Raw genomic sequence first — 19,472 nt, 5'->3', positions numbered from 1 at the left:
GGCAACATTCTGCTGAGAAACCTTGGGTCCTGGCATTCATGTGGATGTTACTTTGACATGTACAACCTACCTAAACATTGTTCCAGACCAAGTACATCCCTTCATCCTCACAGTATATTCTAATGGCAGTGACCTCTTTCAGCAGGACAATGTACCCTGCCATGCTGCAAAAATTGTTCAGGAATGGTTTGAGGAACATGACAAAAAGTTCAAGGTGTTGACTTGACCTCCAAATTCCCCAGATCTCAATCTGATCAAGCATCTGTGGGATGTGCTGGACAATCAAGTCCGATCCACAGAGGCCCCACCTCGCAACGTACAGGACTTAAAGGAACTGCTGCTAACTTCGTGGTGCCAGATACCACAGCACACCTTCAGAGGTCTTGTAGAGTCCATGCCTTAATGGTTAATAGCTGTTTTGACATAACAAGGAGGATCTACACAATATTAGGCAGGTGGTTTAAATGTTATGGCTGATTGGTGATTTTTATATATATATATATAAAAATTATATATTTATAATTTATAAATCACCAATCAGCCATAACATTTAAACCACCTGCCTAATATTGTGTAGATCCTCCTTGTTATGTTTTGTACATCATACTGGGAAGATACTTTGCAGATTACAGCTACAGTAGCAACTATATGAATTGTGTGTGTGTGTGTGTGTGTGTGTGTGTGTGTGTATATATATATATATATATATATATATATATATATATATATATATATATACATACACACACACACACACACACACACACGTGCACACACGTAACTACCAAGCCATTTTGAACCACTTCATCATTTTTACTCCTCAGTATAGCTGGTCAGAGCCATACCTCATGCTGTGCAGGCAGAGCTGCAAATCTGTTACCATCTAAACTCTCCAAACTGGCAAGACTAGACAAAGGGTTAGCCAAACATAGTGTTATCTGTGAGTAAGTTTAGAAAGGGGGGTGAGCTAAGCAAGCTAGAGGGGGTGAAGTGAAAAAGTAATAGGGAGGGTATTTTTTTTTTAAACAACAGTTGGCGTGAAAGCATGGTACAAGTCGAATACAGCATCTGTTTAGCCTGTACTGCCGAGATTACAACCTTTTTAATTACACTGAAATTTCAGAGCACAGGTACTTCAAGGGCAGTGCAAGTTTAATCATATGAGATCTAAAGCTGGAAAGTTATTGCATGATGTTCTTTTGCAGGGACATCAGATTACACTACGATGACTACCCATGTATTACACAGGGCTGCTTGTCCCAGGTCAGCAACTGGCTGCTATGTTTGCAGATTACAGCTACAATGGCAACTATATGAATTAAGTGCTATGTTGTCAGTGCCCATGTTATATGAAAAGTAATAATGGATTCAGACTATGCATTTCATCTGAAATATCACGTAACAAGTGCTTCTATATAGCTGTGGATTGTGAACAGTATATTTGGATTGGCTAATAAATATATGTAGCAGCAGCAGCTACAAAGTGTATATTATGTTCATGCTTATTAATGCATGATCTAATTTCAAACCATCCTGCTCAAAAACAAAAGCAAAGTTCAACCACATACAAAGCTGAAGCGATAGAATTAAAGCACTGCAAACTTTATATAGTGATAAATAATGAGATGTTAATTTGGGTCGATGTTTACATTTACCATGCGCAAGATACACAGAATTCTTACGATGTTAACCCTTTATTCTGTAATTACACTAAATGTCATAGCATTACTCAACTGACTCCACTGACTAGAATGAACAATCTTCTGAAACTAATTAGATTTCCTGGACTGAGACTGAGACTAGGAAAACAAATCAGTGATGGGGTGGTGTGAGGCAGTTGAACTGTTAACTCCCTGAAGTTGATGATTTTCAAAGATATACCGAATTCTTATGCTTAAGGTTTTAACCCTTTATGTTACCTACATGGCATTAATCATAACTGACTAGAATGAACAATGTTATCAAGGTAATTAGAGTTCCTGAACTGAGTAAAGAATAAAACATGACGGGCATGCGCTTATAGGAAAATAATCATTGATGAGGTGGTGTGATGCAGCTGGATGTGAACTGTTACCACCGTGAAGTTGACGATTTTCTGATTTTCAGAACAGCATGTCCCGAAATCTTTTATTCCTCTTATACCACAGCATTTTTTTTTTCAACAATTATATATTTTTTAAAATTTATTAATAGAGGACAGGTACAATTTAACAGATTATATACTTATATTTAACACTGTGGAATGACCACAAAACAAGACAGTTACATTATAGCAGAGATAAACAGTCGCTCACTCACCACTCTCGTTTTTCTCAAGGCTTCTAATATTACAGAGAAAGTGGTGGTAAAATTATTGTTAAAATGGTAATTGTTAAAATGGTTGACCCAGAAGATTCCTTCCATTAATGCTAAATAAACATCTCATAGAAAACGTCACCATATTAGTGATTACACATTTTACTTTGTTACATAACAGCACATTTTAAAATGTTTAAATGTCCCTGTGAATGAGCTACAATAGAAGTTACTTTGGAAACAATAACGTATTAGAATGAGCACATTAAAATAATTCTGTGATTTAAATTACAGACAAATCAGATTTGAGAATTCAACAGCGCTGTGGTATAAATTATTTTAACGCTCAACTTTACTTTTTGTTTGATGTAAGAGATAAAGACAGCCATGCTCATCATATCACAAACATCCTGACTATGTGGTATAGAGTTCAGACCAGAAGACACTGGAACTTTTATAACAAAATCAACAAAAGTATATATTGCTTTTGGATAGATTTTTATTCATCATTAGCAGTTTGTAAAGAAATACATTGTTATACATTATGATACATGAGCATTTACATTTCTGTTTTATGGGAACAGAACATTCTGAACATCTTATTCAACTATGCTTATATGTATATAAATGTATGAAAAGCCTACTGACCTATATTTCTGCTATACTTTTATAAATAAATTTGGCCTAGGAAGCAACTTGGACTCCCAAAAGCACCACAGCACATTAACCTTAGATGGCAGAATGGGTGTATTACATTAATTCTACCATCATGATTGTTGGTGTGCTACAACATTTTGAGAATTATAGCCACTCTGCACCAACAAAAATCTTTTAACACTGGAAGCTGAGTGGCTACAATAAACTAATCCCTTAGGCTAATCTACACCCTTATTTTCAGAGACAACATGAAAACATTGAACAGAGTTAACACCTAATAATGAAGGAAGTCTACATAACAGCCCTTGTACAATCTAAAATTCCACTTGCCTGTTTTTTTTTCAACTAGCCATGGCAATGTACCTAATTTGTTCTTATGTGCATGCATGTTTCTAGTGTAAAATATGGCTCAGATCAGATTTTTTTTTTTCCCCACCTTGCCTAAATTTCAAAAAGTGTCCCACTGAACCAAGATATGTCTGAGAATGGCTGTCTTTATCTAATACAACATCAGATAGTAGACAGGCAAATAATAAAACATGTACCAGTCATGTTCTGATGATGGTCAGAACTGAAGTAAACAATGAGATGAATGAATAATAATTATATATATTATAAAAAAAAAAAAAAAAAAAAAAAGATCGAGAACATGGACTGTCTAAATTTTAATCAACTTACCTTTGGTTAAACAAAAAGCAAAGCAAAGATATGCATACTTTAGAGGTCCCATTTTCTGCACACAGCTTATATCTAGCGTGGGTTTTCAATAAAGAATCCCCAATACAGTTTAATCCAAGAGTAACCTTAATCTGTGCTCAGAAAACCAGCCTTACATACGCTGTCAGCTTATTAATTACTAGATCATTGTATGTCAAACACTACATACAAACATACAATATACTCACCAGCCACTTTATTAGGAACCTGTACACCTGCTCATTCATGCAGTTATCCAATCAGCCAATCATGTGGCATCAGTGCAATGCATAAAATCATGCAGATACAGGTCAAGAGCTTCAGTTAATGTTCATATTAAACATCAGAATGGGGGAAATGTGATCTGAGTGACTTTGACCGTGGCATGATTGCTGGTGCCGAACAAACAGGTTTGAATATTTCAGAAACTGCTTATCTTACTCTTATTTTCACACCCAAAAAAAAGACACAGGTCCAAACAAAATGGTGCAAAAAAAAAAATAAAATAAAAAATCCACTGAGCAGCAGTTCTGTGGGCAGAAATGCCTGCTGATGAGAGAGGTCAGAGACGAATGATCAGGCTGTTTCAAGCTAACAGAAAGGTTAGAGTAACTCAGATAACCACTGTTTAATCGCAGTGGTAAGAAAAGCATCTCAGAGTGCTTGTCAAACCTTGACACAGATGGACTACAACAGAAGAAGACCACATCGGGTTCCACTCCTGTCAGCCAAAAAAAAAAAAGAATCTGAGCCTGTGTCCACTGTAGCCACATATTTGTTCCTGGCTTAGACGAGCCGAACCTGATGTGGTCTTCTACTACTGTAGCATCGTACTGCATCTCTGTGATGCATGATCTGATCCATATGCTGCTGCCACATGAGTGGCTGACTGGATAATTGCATGAATGAGCAGGTATTGCTATTGAAGTAGTTGTTAAGAGTATGTTTGTATGTATACACCAAGTTAGCAGGTTATTAGGTATCCCCCATGTAGTAATTAATAAACTGACACTGCAGTATATGGTCACACTGAGTCAGTGAAATATTTGTCCTTTGTTGAATGAAAAAGCAGAAAAGAAATATAGCATGTGTATGTTTTTTTTTTTTTTTTTGCAACACATAAAAGTCCATGCATTCTCAGACACAGCCTGGTTCTATGGCACAAAGTAACAAGTGAACAAGAAAAAGTGAATGCACACAAACACAGGCTACATAGCAAAGCATCACATTCTGAGATGATAAAAAAAAAAAAAAAAAAACAGAAAATTGAGGACTGTGCACATTTAGCTCCCTACACAGATCCAACAGTCCTCTGATTATGTGTCTAAACTCATCCTAACTTAATGAATCTGCCAACGTTCCATAAATTGGCAACGCAAAGTATCTTCACAGTTAAAAAAAAAAAAAAAAAAAGAGGGATAAGGCTCAATGAGGGAATCAAAGCCAATTTTAACACTGGAGAGAAACTTGTGATTAACTCCATGCAAAATTGGCGTGTTAAGGACAAGTAAACACAGTGGCTATGAAGATCCCTGGAAATGTTTCATTAAGTGAGATCCATGAGTGTGTACCTGAGAAATCCTGGCTTTCGCCACAATTATCAACATGAAGTTAAAAAAAAAAATGTTACTAATTGAGACACAAAATATGTAGCTTTTAATATAAGTGAAAAACAGTTTGCTCAAGAATTAAGAGGACTATTCTTTCATGCCAAACTGATGCAATTTAGTGTGAAAATGCCAAAATGAATGAATCCAACATTTTTATTAGCAGCACTTTATATTAGCGAAGTCTAACGAATTTGGTTGCACTTCACTGTCATATAAAGTTACTTGTGACTGAAAAATTCATGGTTTCCAAAAACACTCATTTTAACTTCTCAATAATAAAAATTAGAATATTTTAAACCTAAGTCCTACCTACACTGAAGTGGCACAAATTTCAGGCCAATGATATTCTGCTTTAATAAAATAAGTCTGACACTTTTGGTACACAGCTAACTTGTTTAGAGATGCATTTTTTTTTTAAGAAAATGAAGTCTTCATCCTATAGCAATAAAGTGCAGAAGCCTCCCCAACAAAAGTCATAAAGGCAAAGGCAAGCTAGAAAGCATGGAGGCACTACATTGCCCACTGGCATCAATTTAAAACAGAAAGAGCATGGTCCTTTTTCCGTAGAACACAAAAAAAGTAGAAATATTAGTACTACAAACCTTGATGCCGTCTACTCCTCATGTAGTTCAGTGTATAAAAAGAGATCTATATATATTTTACACATTTTGCAGTCTGTGAAAGCTATTCCTATTGCTATGTAACATTTTCCTACATGTCATGCCTATCAGGGCCTGGTTTGCTTATTTTACTCATCAACCCATCTTTGTATTTTAGGGACTTCCGATCCCGCCTCACTCCCAGGTCCAGAAGTGACTTGGTGTAAATCCAGAGAGTAGGAGCAGAAAGGTGCAGTGGGAAGTTGAGGAGATGGACAGCACATAAGCGGAAGGGGACAATAAGAAGGGCAGAGTCTTTATTTGGGGCATAGCCACTAGAACTTGCCTGCATTGGCCACAAAGGGCACAGAGCCGAATGGGTCCTCTGGCAGCAGGGTCGTGCCACCAGCCTGCAAGCTTGTCGCGTTTTCCACTCGTTTATCTGCTGGAGAGTAAGAGAGAGCGTTATTCCAGGCACAGGGCAACTCTGTTCTTCAAAGCATTTCATTAAATGAGTAAAAGATGACAAATCAGGATAACAAGGAAGTACAAAATGCACATCAAACCAATGCAGACGTGCCAACTATGAAGAGGAAAAATAAAATGTAGGGTAAAAACATTTTCAACATAGTCCTGCACAAATCACTTGCCTACAAAAGCATGTGAACTATACTGAAACTGTCACTCATCTGTTTTTGTGAACTTATGTTAAACTATATACTCGTCTTATGTGAGCATATAAAACGTACATTGATACATTTTACTTCACGTTAAAAAGAAGACTGGCATATTTTTGAGTGATGGCTCATAGCAGTGTGCTCCTAAAATGCATAGCTCTTATGCAAAATGCATAAAAGTTGTCAGGTCTACCAATGCAATAAGCCAGAACAAGATGAGTTTGTAACACTTGCTTGCTCTGAGAAGGTCAAACTCTCTGTCCAACAGCTCCTCTTCAGTGAGCTTTGAGAAGTTGTCCTCTCCAAACGGGTTCCAGCGAGACATGTCAGGAGGGTTACTGACAGGTTGAAGAGACGGGCTGACCAACTCTGAACTAGGTACGGTCATTCTGCAGTCAACGAGAAAAAAAAAAATCATGTGTGTTGTTATTAAAACCACTTTACAGATAAAGCACAGTGATGGAGGCAGATGGAGGTGCTACCTGGTGTTGCCGAAGGGAGCATCCACAGGTGAAGGTCCAGCAGGGTTGTAGGCGCTCAGTGATGCATGAAAATCTAGTGGGGAAACGTAGGGGACTTGCTGTGTTGGTGCACACTGCTGCTGGCCAGCAAACGCTTGCTGATACTGATGGATCTGTTATCGAGGAAAAAGAGGGCAATAATACGAGCATAATAGACTATAATGACAGAGTTGGGGCTGTGGGATTGTGTGTGACCTACTGAGGACACACAGATGCGCACTAACATCCATTGACAAGGACAGTGTCAGATACACTTTGAAGTGGTGAACAGTTATAGTCAATTTCTTCAAATACACTTTTTCAAATCTGCTTCACCAGAGGGTTTTTCCATTACTTTTTAAATCCTCTATCTTTACACAAACAGCTCCCACAAATGCTTGGTGTCAAAAAGGAAAAGTACACGCAGTCGACCCAAAGTGACCGCTCAGGACATGAAGACAGTGAGAAAGTGATAGATAACTGCTTAGATTTCCCTACAGTGTAATTGCTTCATATGTTACGATTTAACACAGAGAATCGGTCGATTTCACCCCCCATTCAATCCCCTGATGGCTTTGCATGGAGCAGATTGCAGCTGAAATTAAACAGATGGTAACCATTCGGTGGAAAATGAGCTAAAAATTGTGCCGCCTTAACATTATGTATTTAGAGGAAGCCTGGTTGCGTCGCCTTCGTGTTTAGCGTAAATACGTTTCTGGAGGAATTACTGATGGATGCGACCGACTGGCATCGACTTGGACTCAGCAACCATTTGGCACAAAGAGCTTTTGCATGGCGTGCAGGCGGCCAAATTAGTAATCGAGGCAGAGCGGTGCCATCCAACTGGACTTTTCTTAAGTGAATAATATCTGCATACATTCACATGTTGGTGTTTCAATCCAGTGCATGTCATGACAGTGCTCTACAGAGAGGTATTGAACTCCAGTGCATCTATAACCAAACTCTCATTTTAAACAGATGCTTTAGTAAGAAGACTTATTTGATATTATTAGATTATATTATTAATGATTATTAAATTATTAGTTTAGTTTATGCTATATAGCTGCTTTTTCCTTTAAAAGAGTGAATGAATGTCCCAGGCCGCTGTGTGAATGTGTGAGTACTCACCAGAGCTGCATAATGCTGTTGCTGTGGTTGATACATGGATTGCTGCATCAGCATCTGTTGGTGAAGCATATGCTGCTGCTGCTGCATCTGGAGGCTCTGCTGCATGGCCTGATACTGCTAAAAAAGATGACCAAACCAAGGACAGAGACAGAGACTCTTTAAGGAAACTACTATACAGCTTTGAATTAATCTATGTGCATTGGTGTATTTAGAGAAATCACACAAAGGGTATTTGGAAACAGATTTTTAAGTCATTGTCTGAAAATACAGTACAAGTTACAGCAATCACACAGATTTCTATTATCACATACAGCTCTTGACCTTAATTACCGACACTAATGAGACAATGTCACCCCATTCATGCAGTCTGTGTGGGAATAACAAAAACATGCTGGTCCTGTTTCAATAAATAAAGCAGAAGCGACCAGGGTTAAGCCCCGTTTAGCTAATACTGAACACATGTCCTGGTCACAAATGGACAAGAAGAGAAAGCTGCTTTTGAGCAGTTGTAAGACAGCTGTGTTAGGCCATCTATCCCATTAACAGAGTAATACACAATTAACCAGCTGACCACCTGCTGTGCTCCCCAATACAGTCAGTCTGGTCCTCATTCAAACACACGGCCCACACTGCCATCTGTCTGTGTGTGACTGAAATAACTAAAATCAGAACTCTGCCAGAGTCAATAATCCCACACTAAATCAATTAACATGTGGGGCATTACATGAAGCAAGCTAATAAAATCGAAACTTATCTGAAATAGCCTTGCCTATCAGTCCACTCTTAGGCACAGTCTGTTTCCACTAATTCAAGACACAGTGTACTAATTTCAGTGGGCTGTACCCAATAACCAAGCCACCTCTTTGTGATTTTCTTTGACTAAGGAAGTGACAATTTTCACCTTTCGTAGTTTATATGATATGAACTGTGTAGCTGTTCAGTCTGTGGCAGTATATATTACCACACAGAACCACATATGGGTGTGACGGTCAGGGGTCTACATACTTTTGGCCATATAGTGTATATAGTGTAAAATACTTGTAGAAGCCTGTAATTGAAAATAGAGAGGAAGAATTATGCCATGTTTCAGGTTATACTGTATGTACTGCACACTGGCACTCACAAAAATTGGCACAAGAATTTGGCATCGTTGTTCTTGCCTGGTGTCTTTGTTGTTGTTTTCCCAATAAAAATATTTCTAAAGTCAAAATCTGTGTACAGATCAAGTCCACTACTTTTGTCAATTAAAATAATGAGGATCATACATAGGAAGCAGAGACCATAAATTCTCCAGGAGGAACCAATTTGAAATTAATTCATATTCTATGACGTTCTTCTAAGTCACAGGCATTTAAAACGATTTAATCTACATATACATCACACTATATATATATAACATTTTTCATATATACTCCTAGAGTGCTTATACCATTTCATGTGATGCTTAAAAAAGTCAGTAGTTTATCAACAGTATCATTCTGAAAGCTATACTGGCCACTGACACACTGCTATATTTACAGATAATTAGCACTAGAAGCCAACTGCTTTCAGCGGCACTCTCTGCAAATGTGGCCATGTGAGTATGTGTCGAAAATCACAGATCATAACATATATTTTGAATAATTGCCAGTACATATTTTACGTGTGGCTTATATAGTACAAGAGAGCGCAATTTCATGAAATCTGGTATATAATATGTAATACAAGCTTTGATGTTGCTTTACATGCTCAAAAGAAGTGCAGCCATGTTGTTTAGTTGCAAGATCATGAGCCTCTCTGCTAATGAAACCAAAATGCAAACTTAAAAATAAACAAGTGTTAAAGGTTGTTAGACTTTCTCTTCATTGCATTACTCGGAGCTTCAGAGTGATTTAATCAGTTATACTGCATTTATAGGCAGGTTTGCCAAAAAGAATTATCAGCAGACAAAAATAATCATACGTTTTTAGCCCGCCGAACAAGCAAGTGAAAACTCCAGTGTGCTGCTCAGACTAAAATTGGTAGCTAATGTATTTTAAGTTAAAAACCTATAGCCCAGACATGTAATCTGCTTGTTTATTGTGCCAAGGGTGCCACTTGTCCAGCCCTGCACTACACCCTGTTATAGCACCAACAATCCCTGAAGATTACCTGTATATACTGCAGCTGCTGAGGACTGACTTGTTGCTGGTGGTGCAGGTTATGATGTTGTTGTTGTTGTTGTTGTTGTTGATGGAGTTGTTGCAGTCTCAGGTCCCCAGGCTGCAGCTGCTGTAACACTCGGTTGTGCTGATTACTGCTCTGCATCTGCACAGCTGCCTGCTGCCCGTTTCCTTGGGCTGATGCAGGCACACACATAACCACACACAGATTGTAAGAGCCTAATGCTAAATGTTGTCTTTATTTCACCTGTTGTGAAAAAGTTAGATATTCACTGAACTAAGCATATGGGACTCTAGTATACATTAGCAAAATATGGACTGAGTATGGGCACTGGACAAAAGAAATGGAGAATAAAGACATACGTTTCTGGCCGTTGCTGACTGTTCCAGGTGGGACGCTCATTTTCACAGGAGTTACAGAGTTGGGCAGTGGCAGCACATTGCTGTTGGCTGCTTTTGGCCTTTGCCTCGGGGCAATAGAGGTTTCCGTGGGGCCGACAGAATCTGTTATTCTACAGATAATTATACACAAACTCAGCACAATACTGACTGCTTTCACTCATTAAGATAGTAAAACAATCACTTCTGCCATTTAACAGTATATGAGTACTGAAACTTGAGTTTATCTATTTTCGTGTGGAAGATTAAACTGTTTTTTTTTTTTTTTCACAGAATTCATTAAAACTACTTTAAAAATAGAATCATGGTGTACAATTTCAAATACCTGGCTTTTGTCTGGCTCTTCTTAGCAGCAATGTCACTGGCCGTTAGTGGCTCTGGCAGTGAGGTGGGAATGGGGGAATTCTGCACAACAGAATCCGAATATTCACCAAGTCATTGCAAAAAAGTTCAACTGGCACTGCAATCATGCAATTCTGAATATAATGTTTGTATAATGTAGTGACAGAACCCACAAATAGATTTGGCACTGGACACTCCCTTCCAGCTAGTCTGAAGGCAAAGTAAGAGACTTGATAGATGTCTGGTCTTTTTTCTGGATCAGGCTCCAACATATATCCTACAGTTGTGAAAAATAAAACAACAACAGTTACATAAACCTGAGAACTGTATCCACTCAGTTTGCCTTTACTTTTGTGTTGATATCTCATATTTTACAAATTTATATACTATTTCCACCCAAGTAAAGTTGTTTAAAGAAAATGTGAATGGAAGGATTTGTGAATGAATAATTAGGGAAAAAGCTACAATGTTTGATAACTACCAGGAGGTGGCAGTACAACAAAAGTAAATATCTCACTGCAGGCTGATCCTCATTCACTGGAGCATCTGCTTTAATGCAGTTCCTTCCATTTGCCAGATGTCGAATGAATGAGTTTCAGATCAGCAGATCTGCATGAAGAGATATATGATTTGATGGACGTGCACTGGCACTTACTGATTAAGCAGTGCAGTTTGGAGGAAAACTTTGAGCTATCTGGAACGCTGAAGATTCCGTCACATATGGCGACCTGACTCTCCCCAAATGGAAGTGTGAAGAAACACAGCTTGTACAACAAGCATCCAAGTGCCTAAGAGAGGTAGAGAAAGTGAAATGTAAACTCATTTATAACTGCACCAAAACAAACAAGGGACCTAACATCAAACTGCACACTGATCGCCATGTAAGGAAACAAACAAGCACCTGTCAACAACGTGGATGAACTTGTACACAATTCTATTTTTAACAGAAGACAATAACTGACAAGAATCACTAACACATTTCCTCTACTCATCTATACCTGCTTTGAGGCAGGGAAAAGGTCTGAACACAGTAAAAGCGTTCCTTCTTTCTAAGAGATTTTTTTCTTGTATGTTGCTCTTGTCAGGTGTTTGCTTGGTTAGCTGAGGGTGGAAAAACAAGCTCTTTGCTTCACATCAAGTATAAGAAGAGGAAGCTTTCCGCTCAGAAGCCATCACATCTTATCTTTAGAGTTGAACCAGGAAATCAGGAAATTTCCTTTCCTTCTCTGCTTTTACTTTTCCACATTCATATGAACTTCACAGGGCAGTATTACTGCTTAGGGACTGTTTTCATGAATTAATATTTTAATCAGCCTATACTTTGGTGTAATATAAGTATTGGAAAGTGACTGTAAATATAAAATGTAAAAGTTAGTTCTGTCACATGATTTCTCATGCATAGGAAGAGATTTCTGGTACCGATTTCCAAAATATTGTTTAAATTGCTAATTACAGAGATCGTACATAGGGTGTTTTAGAATAAACAAAACAACATGGGCTGGGGCACACAGCACTACAGATGCTAACAGAACACAAACATACTAAGGAATAAAACACTGCAAGGCTGTGCTAAACTTGAAACAACAAATTATTGCACCTCACATTGGTAAACTATAAAGGAAGCAACTTAGGTTGCTGTTAGACTCCAATTCCACCCATGCATTTTGAAAAATCTTTTTTTTTTTCATGTCCAGAGGATAAACATAAAATGAAGCACTACTTTTGAGGAAATCCCTCCCCATTACAAACCTAATTTCTAAAGGAAACCGGTTTGGCTTCTGGGTTTGTGTCATCTGCCTGACCAAACCAGATCCTCAGCATAACAGTGAGTTTAAGCAAGCCACATACGCCAAAAGACAGAAGGGGGAAGGGTATGTGTGTGTGTGTGTGTGTGTGTGTGTGTGTGTGTCTGTTTGTGTATGGGTGGGCGGGTGTGGATGTGTGTAGGTGTACCCACCCAGATATCAGCCTTGGTTGTGATGGCTTTCCCTTGGTACAAGTTAATCATCTCTGGGGCTCGATACGACAGGGTTGTGTACCTGCACACAAAGAAGAGAGGATCAAAGGTTCTTACTAGTTTCTGTTTCCCACCAGGACAGCAAGTCCTAATAAATTACATTACTTTCACTCCGAGGAAAATATGGTCATGAAGTATGACCTGTTTTATGGCTGGTGGTTCAGGGACTCTTGCAAAGATTGATGTTGTCATAAATTCAAAATATTTCTTAACCAGCTTAAAACCTGGTTGCCTCAGCCAGGAGGTTCAGACTTGGCCATAGATAGCACTTTCAACAAGAAAATGAGACAAACATGCTTAGAAATCAACACAGAAATGATTAAAGAAATCAATTGTTGCTATGTCCATCTATGTCTCAGGATTAGAACCCTACTGAAAACTTGTGGTCTGAATTGAAAAGGAAGTCCACATGGACAATCCTAAGAATATAAAAGAGCTTAAAATGTTCTGAGTGGAGTGGAGTGTCTCCAACCTTGTTAGACATTACAGGAAGAGACTTTGTGCTGTTATCATCTCCAGGGTAGGAGGAGCATTAATTGTAAGGGTTTTGTAGAAAAAAATGGCACCATTAAAAGAAAAATATTTGTGTTAATATTATGTTTGAGCTCAAAATGCAGAAAAGAAACTGGATAGAAACTCATAGAAGAGATACTTTGATTACAGATAAAGTTATAAATCATTACCGATCTGACTGCTAACACATTCCATTAAACACAACATTTTCATATATTACTTCATGATCATGGTCTTACCTCTTAATCTCGTCCTCCACAGCAGTCACACCATCTTTGAGTGGGTGCAACACTTTGTGGGTGGCACTTCCAAAGTCACATAGCACATAGTTCCCTTGGTCATTCAAGAGGATATTTTCCACCTGCATGAAGACAAGTGTTTGAGTGCTGAGAACCGCCACTGCTCTTGACAGACAGGAATGGAGGACTCAAGGTGACTGGCAACTTTGGCAAGTTCCCACAGCTGCCTGGCACAATACGTCCTTGATCCTGTCAGGCTGAGCCTAATAAGCCTGTCATGCCTGGTTTTCCCTAAAATTTGTTGCTAATAACATTAGCAGGAGAGAATAATTGTCTTGGGAAATGAGACCCGGTGTCACGGTTAGCACAACTGCTAGTCAGGACAAAGTGCATTCATTTTCCTCTTTCTGGCTTTCCCTCCCTCCGTGTTTATGTATAATTACACACACAGCAGGGCAAGATGCCAAGAGAATTGACAAAAGACAGCCCAAAAAAAACTAGAGGGAGGGCAAAATTAGAGAGCACAGGCTGAGGTGGAGATGCTTACACATGGACTAAAGTCTTGATAGGCTTTTGTGATATTTTCCCCCAGACTACACAAGATGCCTTTTTGGCAGGCATCACTAATAAATATATATAAAACTCGTCTTAGCTATATATTTTTAATGTTAGCTAAGTCAAACATACATTAATAAATTTAATATCACATTAATGACCTCGAAACATTCTCCATTTCCCTTGACAGAAAGGGACAGAAAAGGTGCAGCATCTTTCAAACAGGAAAATTAAGACATAAAATTATTAATGTGCGATAAGGGGAAGGAGGCAGGGCTTCCAGGGAGGCAGTTAATATCAGAGACTTCAATACACTTACATTGTCAGCTGTTACAGATTCATACGCAGATTGTCTCATATGTTGTTTTTATTTGGGGGAAAAAATAAGACCGCTCGTTTTGCATAGTTTTGAGGGATGACTCATAGCAGTGTACTCCCACATTAACATGCAGATTTAAAAGGTCATTAAAATGTTGGCAGGTCTGGATGGTTGATTTTGACAGCTAAACCTACTAATCTTTGACTTAAGAACTCAAATGTGCTGATTATTACCTTCAGATCTCTGTGGATGATTGCCGTTTTGCACTGGTGCAGTCTGGCCACGGCCTCACAAGTGTCACAGAAGATAGTGAGAACTTCTGCCTCCGTGAAGCCACCGTTCAGCCGCTGGTTCATCTGTTTTACTACCTGACCCGCTGGGGACGAAGGGCAAGACTATTGTCATTTTAAGCATTGACAAGTTTTATTTTACTATGTTTACTTTACAGCATTGTTTAATTGGCAAAACAGCAATTATGAGCTCAAAGTAAACCAGGCAATGAAGAGTTTTATTACAGCCATCATATGAGGGTATTAAAAAATCTTGGGTTTTTTGTCTATCAATGAGTTAATAAACTAACAGACTACCTTCTAGTTCAGCATTTGCAAATGATGCTGTGTTAATTAGCTTCTATATCAAAAAAACTTGTAACAAAGAATGCACAGGAACTGCATAGTTTATCACTAGTAAAACCAGAGAGAATTTGCAAAGCATCCCTAACACCATACTCTCATAGTCTATATGTAAAATACTAGCATGAATAATACTCAGCACAGAATTCATATTTATAAGTTCTATATACCCCTATCTACATCCCTAACAGTGAAAATCTATTTAACGTAGGTCAGGAAACAGGGTAGTATGTTTTATGAATGATTAGTAATGAACAGGAACATGGCAATAGGAGTACAGCAGTCGTCCTGACCTTTACAGTACTCCATAAGGATGAGAACCTCCCACACACTGTCTCCGACTGCGTTGATGGTGGAGTCCAGGTAGCTCACTATGTTCTTATGGCCTGACAGCTCTTTCTGTTTAGACAAACAAAGCAAGCGAACATAGAGGAAGCTCACATTAGAAAACCATCAGAATAAAAACACAAAGTGAATTTAGGTAGGTTGGGGTGAGCAACAGAGCAAAAAAAAAAAAAAAAAAATCATATCACTTTTTTGCACGAGCAAAACTGCAGTGCCACATTTTGAAAAAATAGCTGCCCACGGGTTTGCATTGCATATATTAAGTGTAAATAATGAAATGGTTTCAGTTTCAGTCAAAAAGTGCATGCACTGAAGACGTTCACGGTGAGATTAGATTGTATCAGGTGACGTGCAGTATTTGTTTATTTTAGCAGCTTACCATGATCATAACCTCTCGCTTGAAGATGTTCAGATCAGGCACATTATTCACATACATCCTCTTCAGAGCACATCGTACTCCACTGTGGGTGCGTGCCAGGAACACCATGGAGAACCCCCCTAGGAACACACACGCAAAGCAAACGCAAGTGTAAGCTATTAGAAATGCTTGTCACGGCAGTACACAAAGCTGATGTCAACGTGCAGCCCAGACGCTGTACAGACTGTCCTGGGAGAAACATCTTACGTACTGTGCTCTAGAAAATTAGCCTGTCATAGATAAATAAAAAGTGTCGTTACTGAGGACAGATCGTTTCCACACTCCAACATTAAGTCCACTCCATTAGCGATGCTAAAATTTCATTACCTACTCCACATACAGGAAGAAACCTCTTCTTGAAGGAATGAGGCACAAAAGATGTCAAGTTGACTCCAGGACACTCCAAGTCTAATTCCTGACCCAGCCTTCACCAATTTCTTTGGCTATAAAGCATAAACATGGCCTCTTTTAAAGACTTACTGGCCTTAGGAGGACACTGGGTTTCGTGTTTATCTGAGAGGTTAGTAGGATCAGTAGTGAACGAAACATTATGGAACAAAGGACTGCCACGTAAGGAATAAACACAATGGAACTTGCTGTTATAGGAAAATAATCAGTGACAGGATAGTGATACAGAGAAGCAGAGTTGTTTATTTTCTAATAAACAGCACGTCCCAATACTCTTCTAATACCACAGCAATTTGCCAATGCTAACAATTGGTTATTTATTAAAGGTCAACACATCATACTTTTTATCCACTTACAGTTACATTAAACGCAGTGGAACGAACACCAAACAAGTTAGTTCCTTGTTATAACTTTCAGCAGCTATCAACGCTTGTTCCCTCACCAACTTCTCTTTTTTCTCTTTCTTGAAGTTAATAAGACAAAAACAAATGCATTTTGTCATATTACTAAGAAACTGTCCTGAAGACTTTCCCATGCAGGAAAACTGAAGACTTTGTCCAAACATGCTGAATAAATGTCACAATTTTTTAAAAAATGTTTAATGTGGAGCATCCACCATACAAGTCGCTGTACACGTTATAGAAATATATAGAAAATAGATAATGTATTAGAATGAGCACACTGATATAAACTTTGCAGTCAGTACTGTAATAAAAATTTAAATCAACACTTTCTGACCAATCAGAATTGAGAAGTGCACAGCACTGTGGTATAGATTTATTTTTTAGTACAGAAATAATTTTAGAATTATTCTCCTTCAAAATTATTTGTGCATGACATTTAATGTGTAAAATCAGTGTGAAAGTTTTATTTCATCACTTTACAAGTTACAAGAGATAGTGACATTAGCTTGTGCATGTATTGCCCAGCATTACCCAAACTAGCGATCTAGCCAATAGTGTGAAATGTTAGCTAGCTACTGATCCCAACACTATACAGGTCCCATATACCATATGGCCAAAATATAGTATGTGGACCCCTGACAACCACACCCATATGTGCCCATTCCAAAACCATGGCATTAACGCGGTGTTGGGTCCCCCTTTGCTGTTATAATAACCTCCACTCTGCTGGGAAGGCTTTCCATTATATTTTGGAGAGTGGTTGTGGGGAAATTTGCTCATTCAGACATAAAAGCATTAGTGACGTCAGGCACTGATGTTGGGTGAGGAGGCCTGGGGTGCCCTCTGCATTCCAGTTCATCCCAAAGGTGTTCAGTGGGGTTGAGGTCAGGGCTCTGAGTAGGACACACGAGTTCTTCCACACCAACCTTGGCAAACCATGTTGAGATATTGTCAGACTGGAACATGTTTGAGATGTTTAGTTCCAGTGAAATTGTACAACATACAAAGGCACCAATACAATTGTGTGCTTCCAACTTTGTGGCAACAGTTTGGGGAAGAACCACATATGGGTGTGATGGACAGGTGTCCACATACTTTTGGCCATATAGTGTATCTACTCAATAGTTTCAAAGGTTAGCTACCTACAGGTCTCAGTGTATTATAGGTAAATAATACAGTACTCTGCACAAGTCTTAGGCACCTTTTTTTTTTTTTTTAGTACAAACTTTGTTTTAGATTTTAATTTTATGACTTCTACATCATCAAGTCAGTACAAAAACATTTTAAAACATTAGTTTACCAGCACAAAATTAAATATTAATGTTTGTATGTCAGTAAAGAAAGCAGCGTATTAGGGAAGAGACCACTTTTCAGACAAAAAACATAATAAAGGCTGCTGGGTTTTGCTGCAAAAATAAGAAGCAAATGTGACAGTCAAATTCTCCAGAAGAACTGCAGCTGGTTCTGTAAGAAATGAGCTCAGTAAAACTTACAGCTCATTTCCTTATAAAACTGCACAAACTGCACCAGGGTAATTTATTTATTTATTTATATTTTTTTAAAGCAAAGGGTCGTCACACCAAATATTGATTTTGTTTCATTTATTACTGTTTGCTGCTCTTTATAGTATTTTTCTAATGTAGAAACATTTAATTTCATTATTTTAAGGCATCTTTGCTCTAAGTCCTTTGATTAAAAAAAATTATGTTGATTTAGTTCCCCTACTATCTTTAAGTTGAGCAACACTGATAAAGTTTTTGAATGAGTGTCAAAATATGTGTCACAAGTCCAGTCACCTTGACTTACTACTAACAGATGGTCAGAATGATGACATTCATTCAAAGGCTTTTGAGGACTATATAATTGAGATATATATTGTATTGTACTCTTTTTTTTTTAACGTCTTTATGTTTTGTTGCCAGGGCAGCAGCTCTACACAGCATGCTTATAAACTTAAAACTAGCCTCAATCAACTTTAACTGGGTTCAATCCACAACATAAGAAGGTTTTCAAAAGAGAAAAAAAAAGAAGGGAAAGCAGGACACGGCATCCCCTGAGAAAGGAGGAGGAAAAAATAATAAAACCTCACGTCAAACCAGAGCTTCTTGCCACCATCTGAAGTGTGAAGCTTTCACACAGAGAGCCCAGTGATGCCAGGAACAGGCAAACAGTGGCAAAGGGAGCCATGCCTCCACAAGGTCTGGCCCATTCGAGGAGGGATGAATGAACCGTAGCAGCGTCTGACCTGCCAGCCATTTCTCATTAACGCCAAGCTGAGTCACACTGTGGGACCCACAAAGCAGAGCCTACAATGGTGTGCTTGTTGCCTAACAAACTCTCTTAGCTGACCTGAATAGGGAACATATTTGGATCGAGAGCCAGCAGGACAGACCTGGGAAAAAGGGGGACCCACAATGCTGCTTTTTTGTGGTATGGAATCGTGTCCGTGATCCGAGGTTAAAATAGGGATCTGATATAATGTGGATGTGGGATTATGGACTTATCTACAGGGGAAGGCCTTCACTTTTAGTTTAGCACAGAGGCTGGTGTAGTGAAAAACTCATGGCTCATCATGAAT

The 19,472-nt window shown here is 38.5% G+C and overlaps 1 protein-coding gene across 3 annotated transcripts in view; it reads right to left on the bottom strand.

Moving 5' to 3' along the window:
* The window catches only part of bmp2k (BMP2 inducible kinase), a 46,176-nt gene that overhangs the window by 3,752 nt on the left and 22,952 nt on the right, over positions 1–19,472 (bottom strand). The window contains exons 2-15 of one of the 3 annotated variants that reach the window (XM_026931573.3): positions 16,044–16,162; positions 15,613–15,718; positions 14,921–15,063; positions 13,814–13,935; positions 13,002–13,083; positions 11,700–11,832; positions 11,218–11,321; positions 11,028–11,107; positions 10,667–10,815; positions 10,293–10,480; positions 8,163–8,276; positions 7,017–7,168; positions 6,769–6,923; positions 6,204–6,302 (exon numbers count right to left, since the gene is read on the bottom strand). In XM_026931573.3, the coding sequence (XP_026787374.1) occupies positions 6,204–6,302; positions 6,769–6,923; positions 7,017–7,168; positions 8,163–8,276; positions 10,293–10,480; positions 10,667–10,815; positions 11,028–11,107; positions 11,218–11,321; positions 11,700–11,832; positions 13,002–13,083; positions 13,814–13,935; positions 14,921–15,063; positions 15,613–15,718; positions 16,044–16,162 (1,746 nt within the window). Of the gene's footprint in view, positions 1–6,203; positions 6,303–6,768; positions 6,924–7,016; positions 7,169–8,162; positions 8,280–10,292; positions 10,481–10,666; positions 10,816–11,027; positions 11,108–11,217; positions 11,322–11,699; positions 11,833–13,001; positions 13,084–13,813; positions 13,936–14,920; positions 15,064–15,612; positions 15,719–16,043; positions 16,163–19,472 lie in introns of all 3 variants that reach the window. The other 2 variants (XM_026931571.3, XM_026931572.3) reach the window with 2 other exon arrangements.

Source organism: Pangasianodon hypophthalmus, chromosome 24 (genome assembly GCF_027358585.1).
Source record: "Pangasianodon hypophthalmus isolate fPanHyp1 chromosome 24, fPanHyp1.pri, whole genome shotgun sequence".
In the NCBI taxonomy this organism is placed as follows: Eukaryota; Metazoa; Chordata; class Actinopteri; order Siluriformes; family Pangasiidae; genus Pangasianodon; species Pangasianodon hypophthalmus.
Note: the sequence above shows the minus strand (reverse complement) of the source record. Positions and strands in the feature narration are given on the sequence as shown.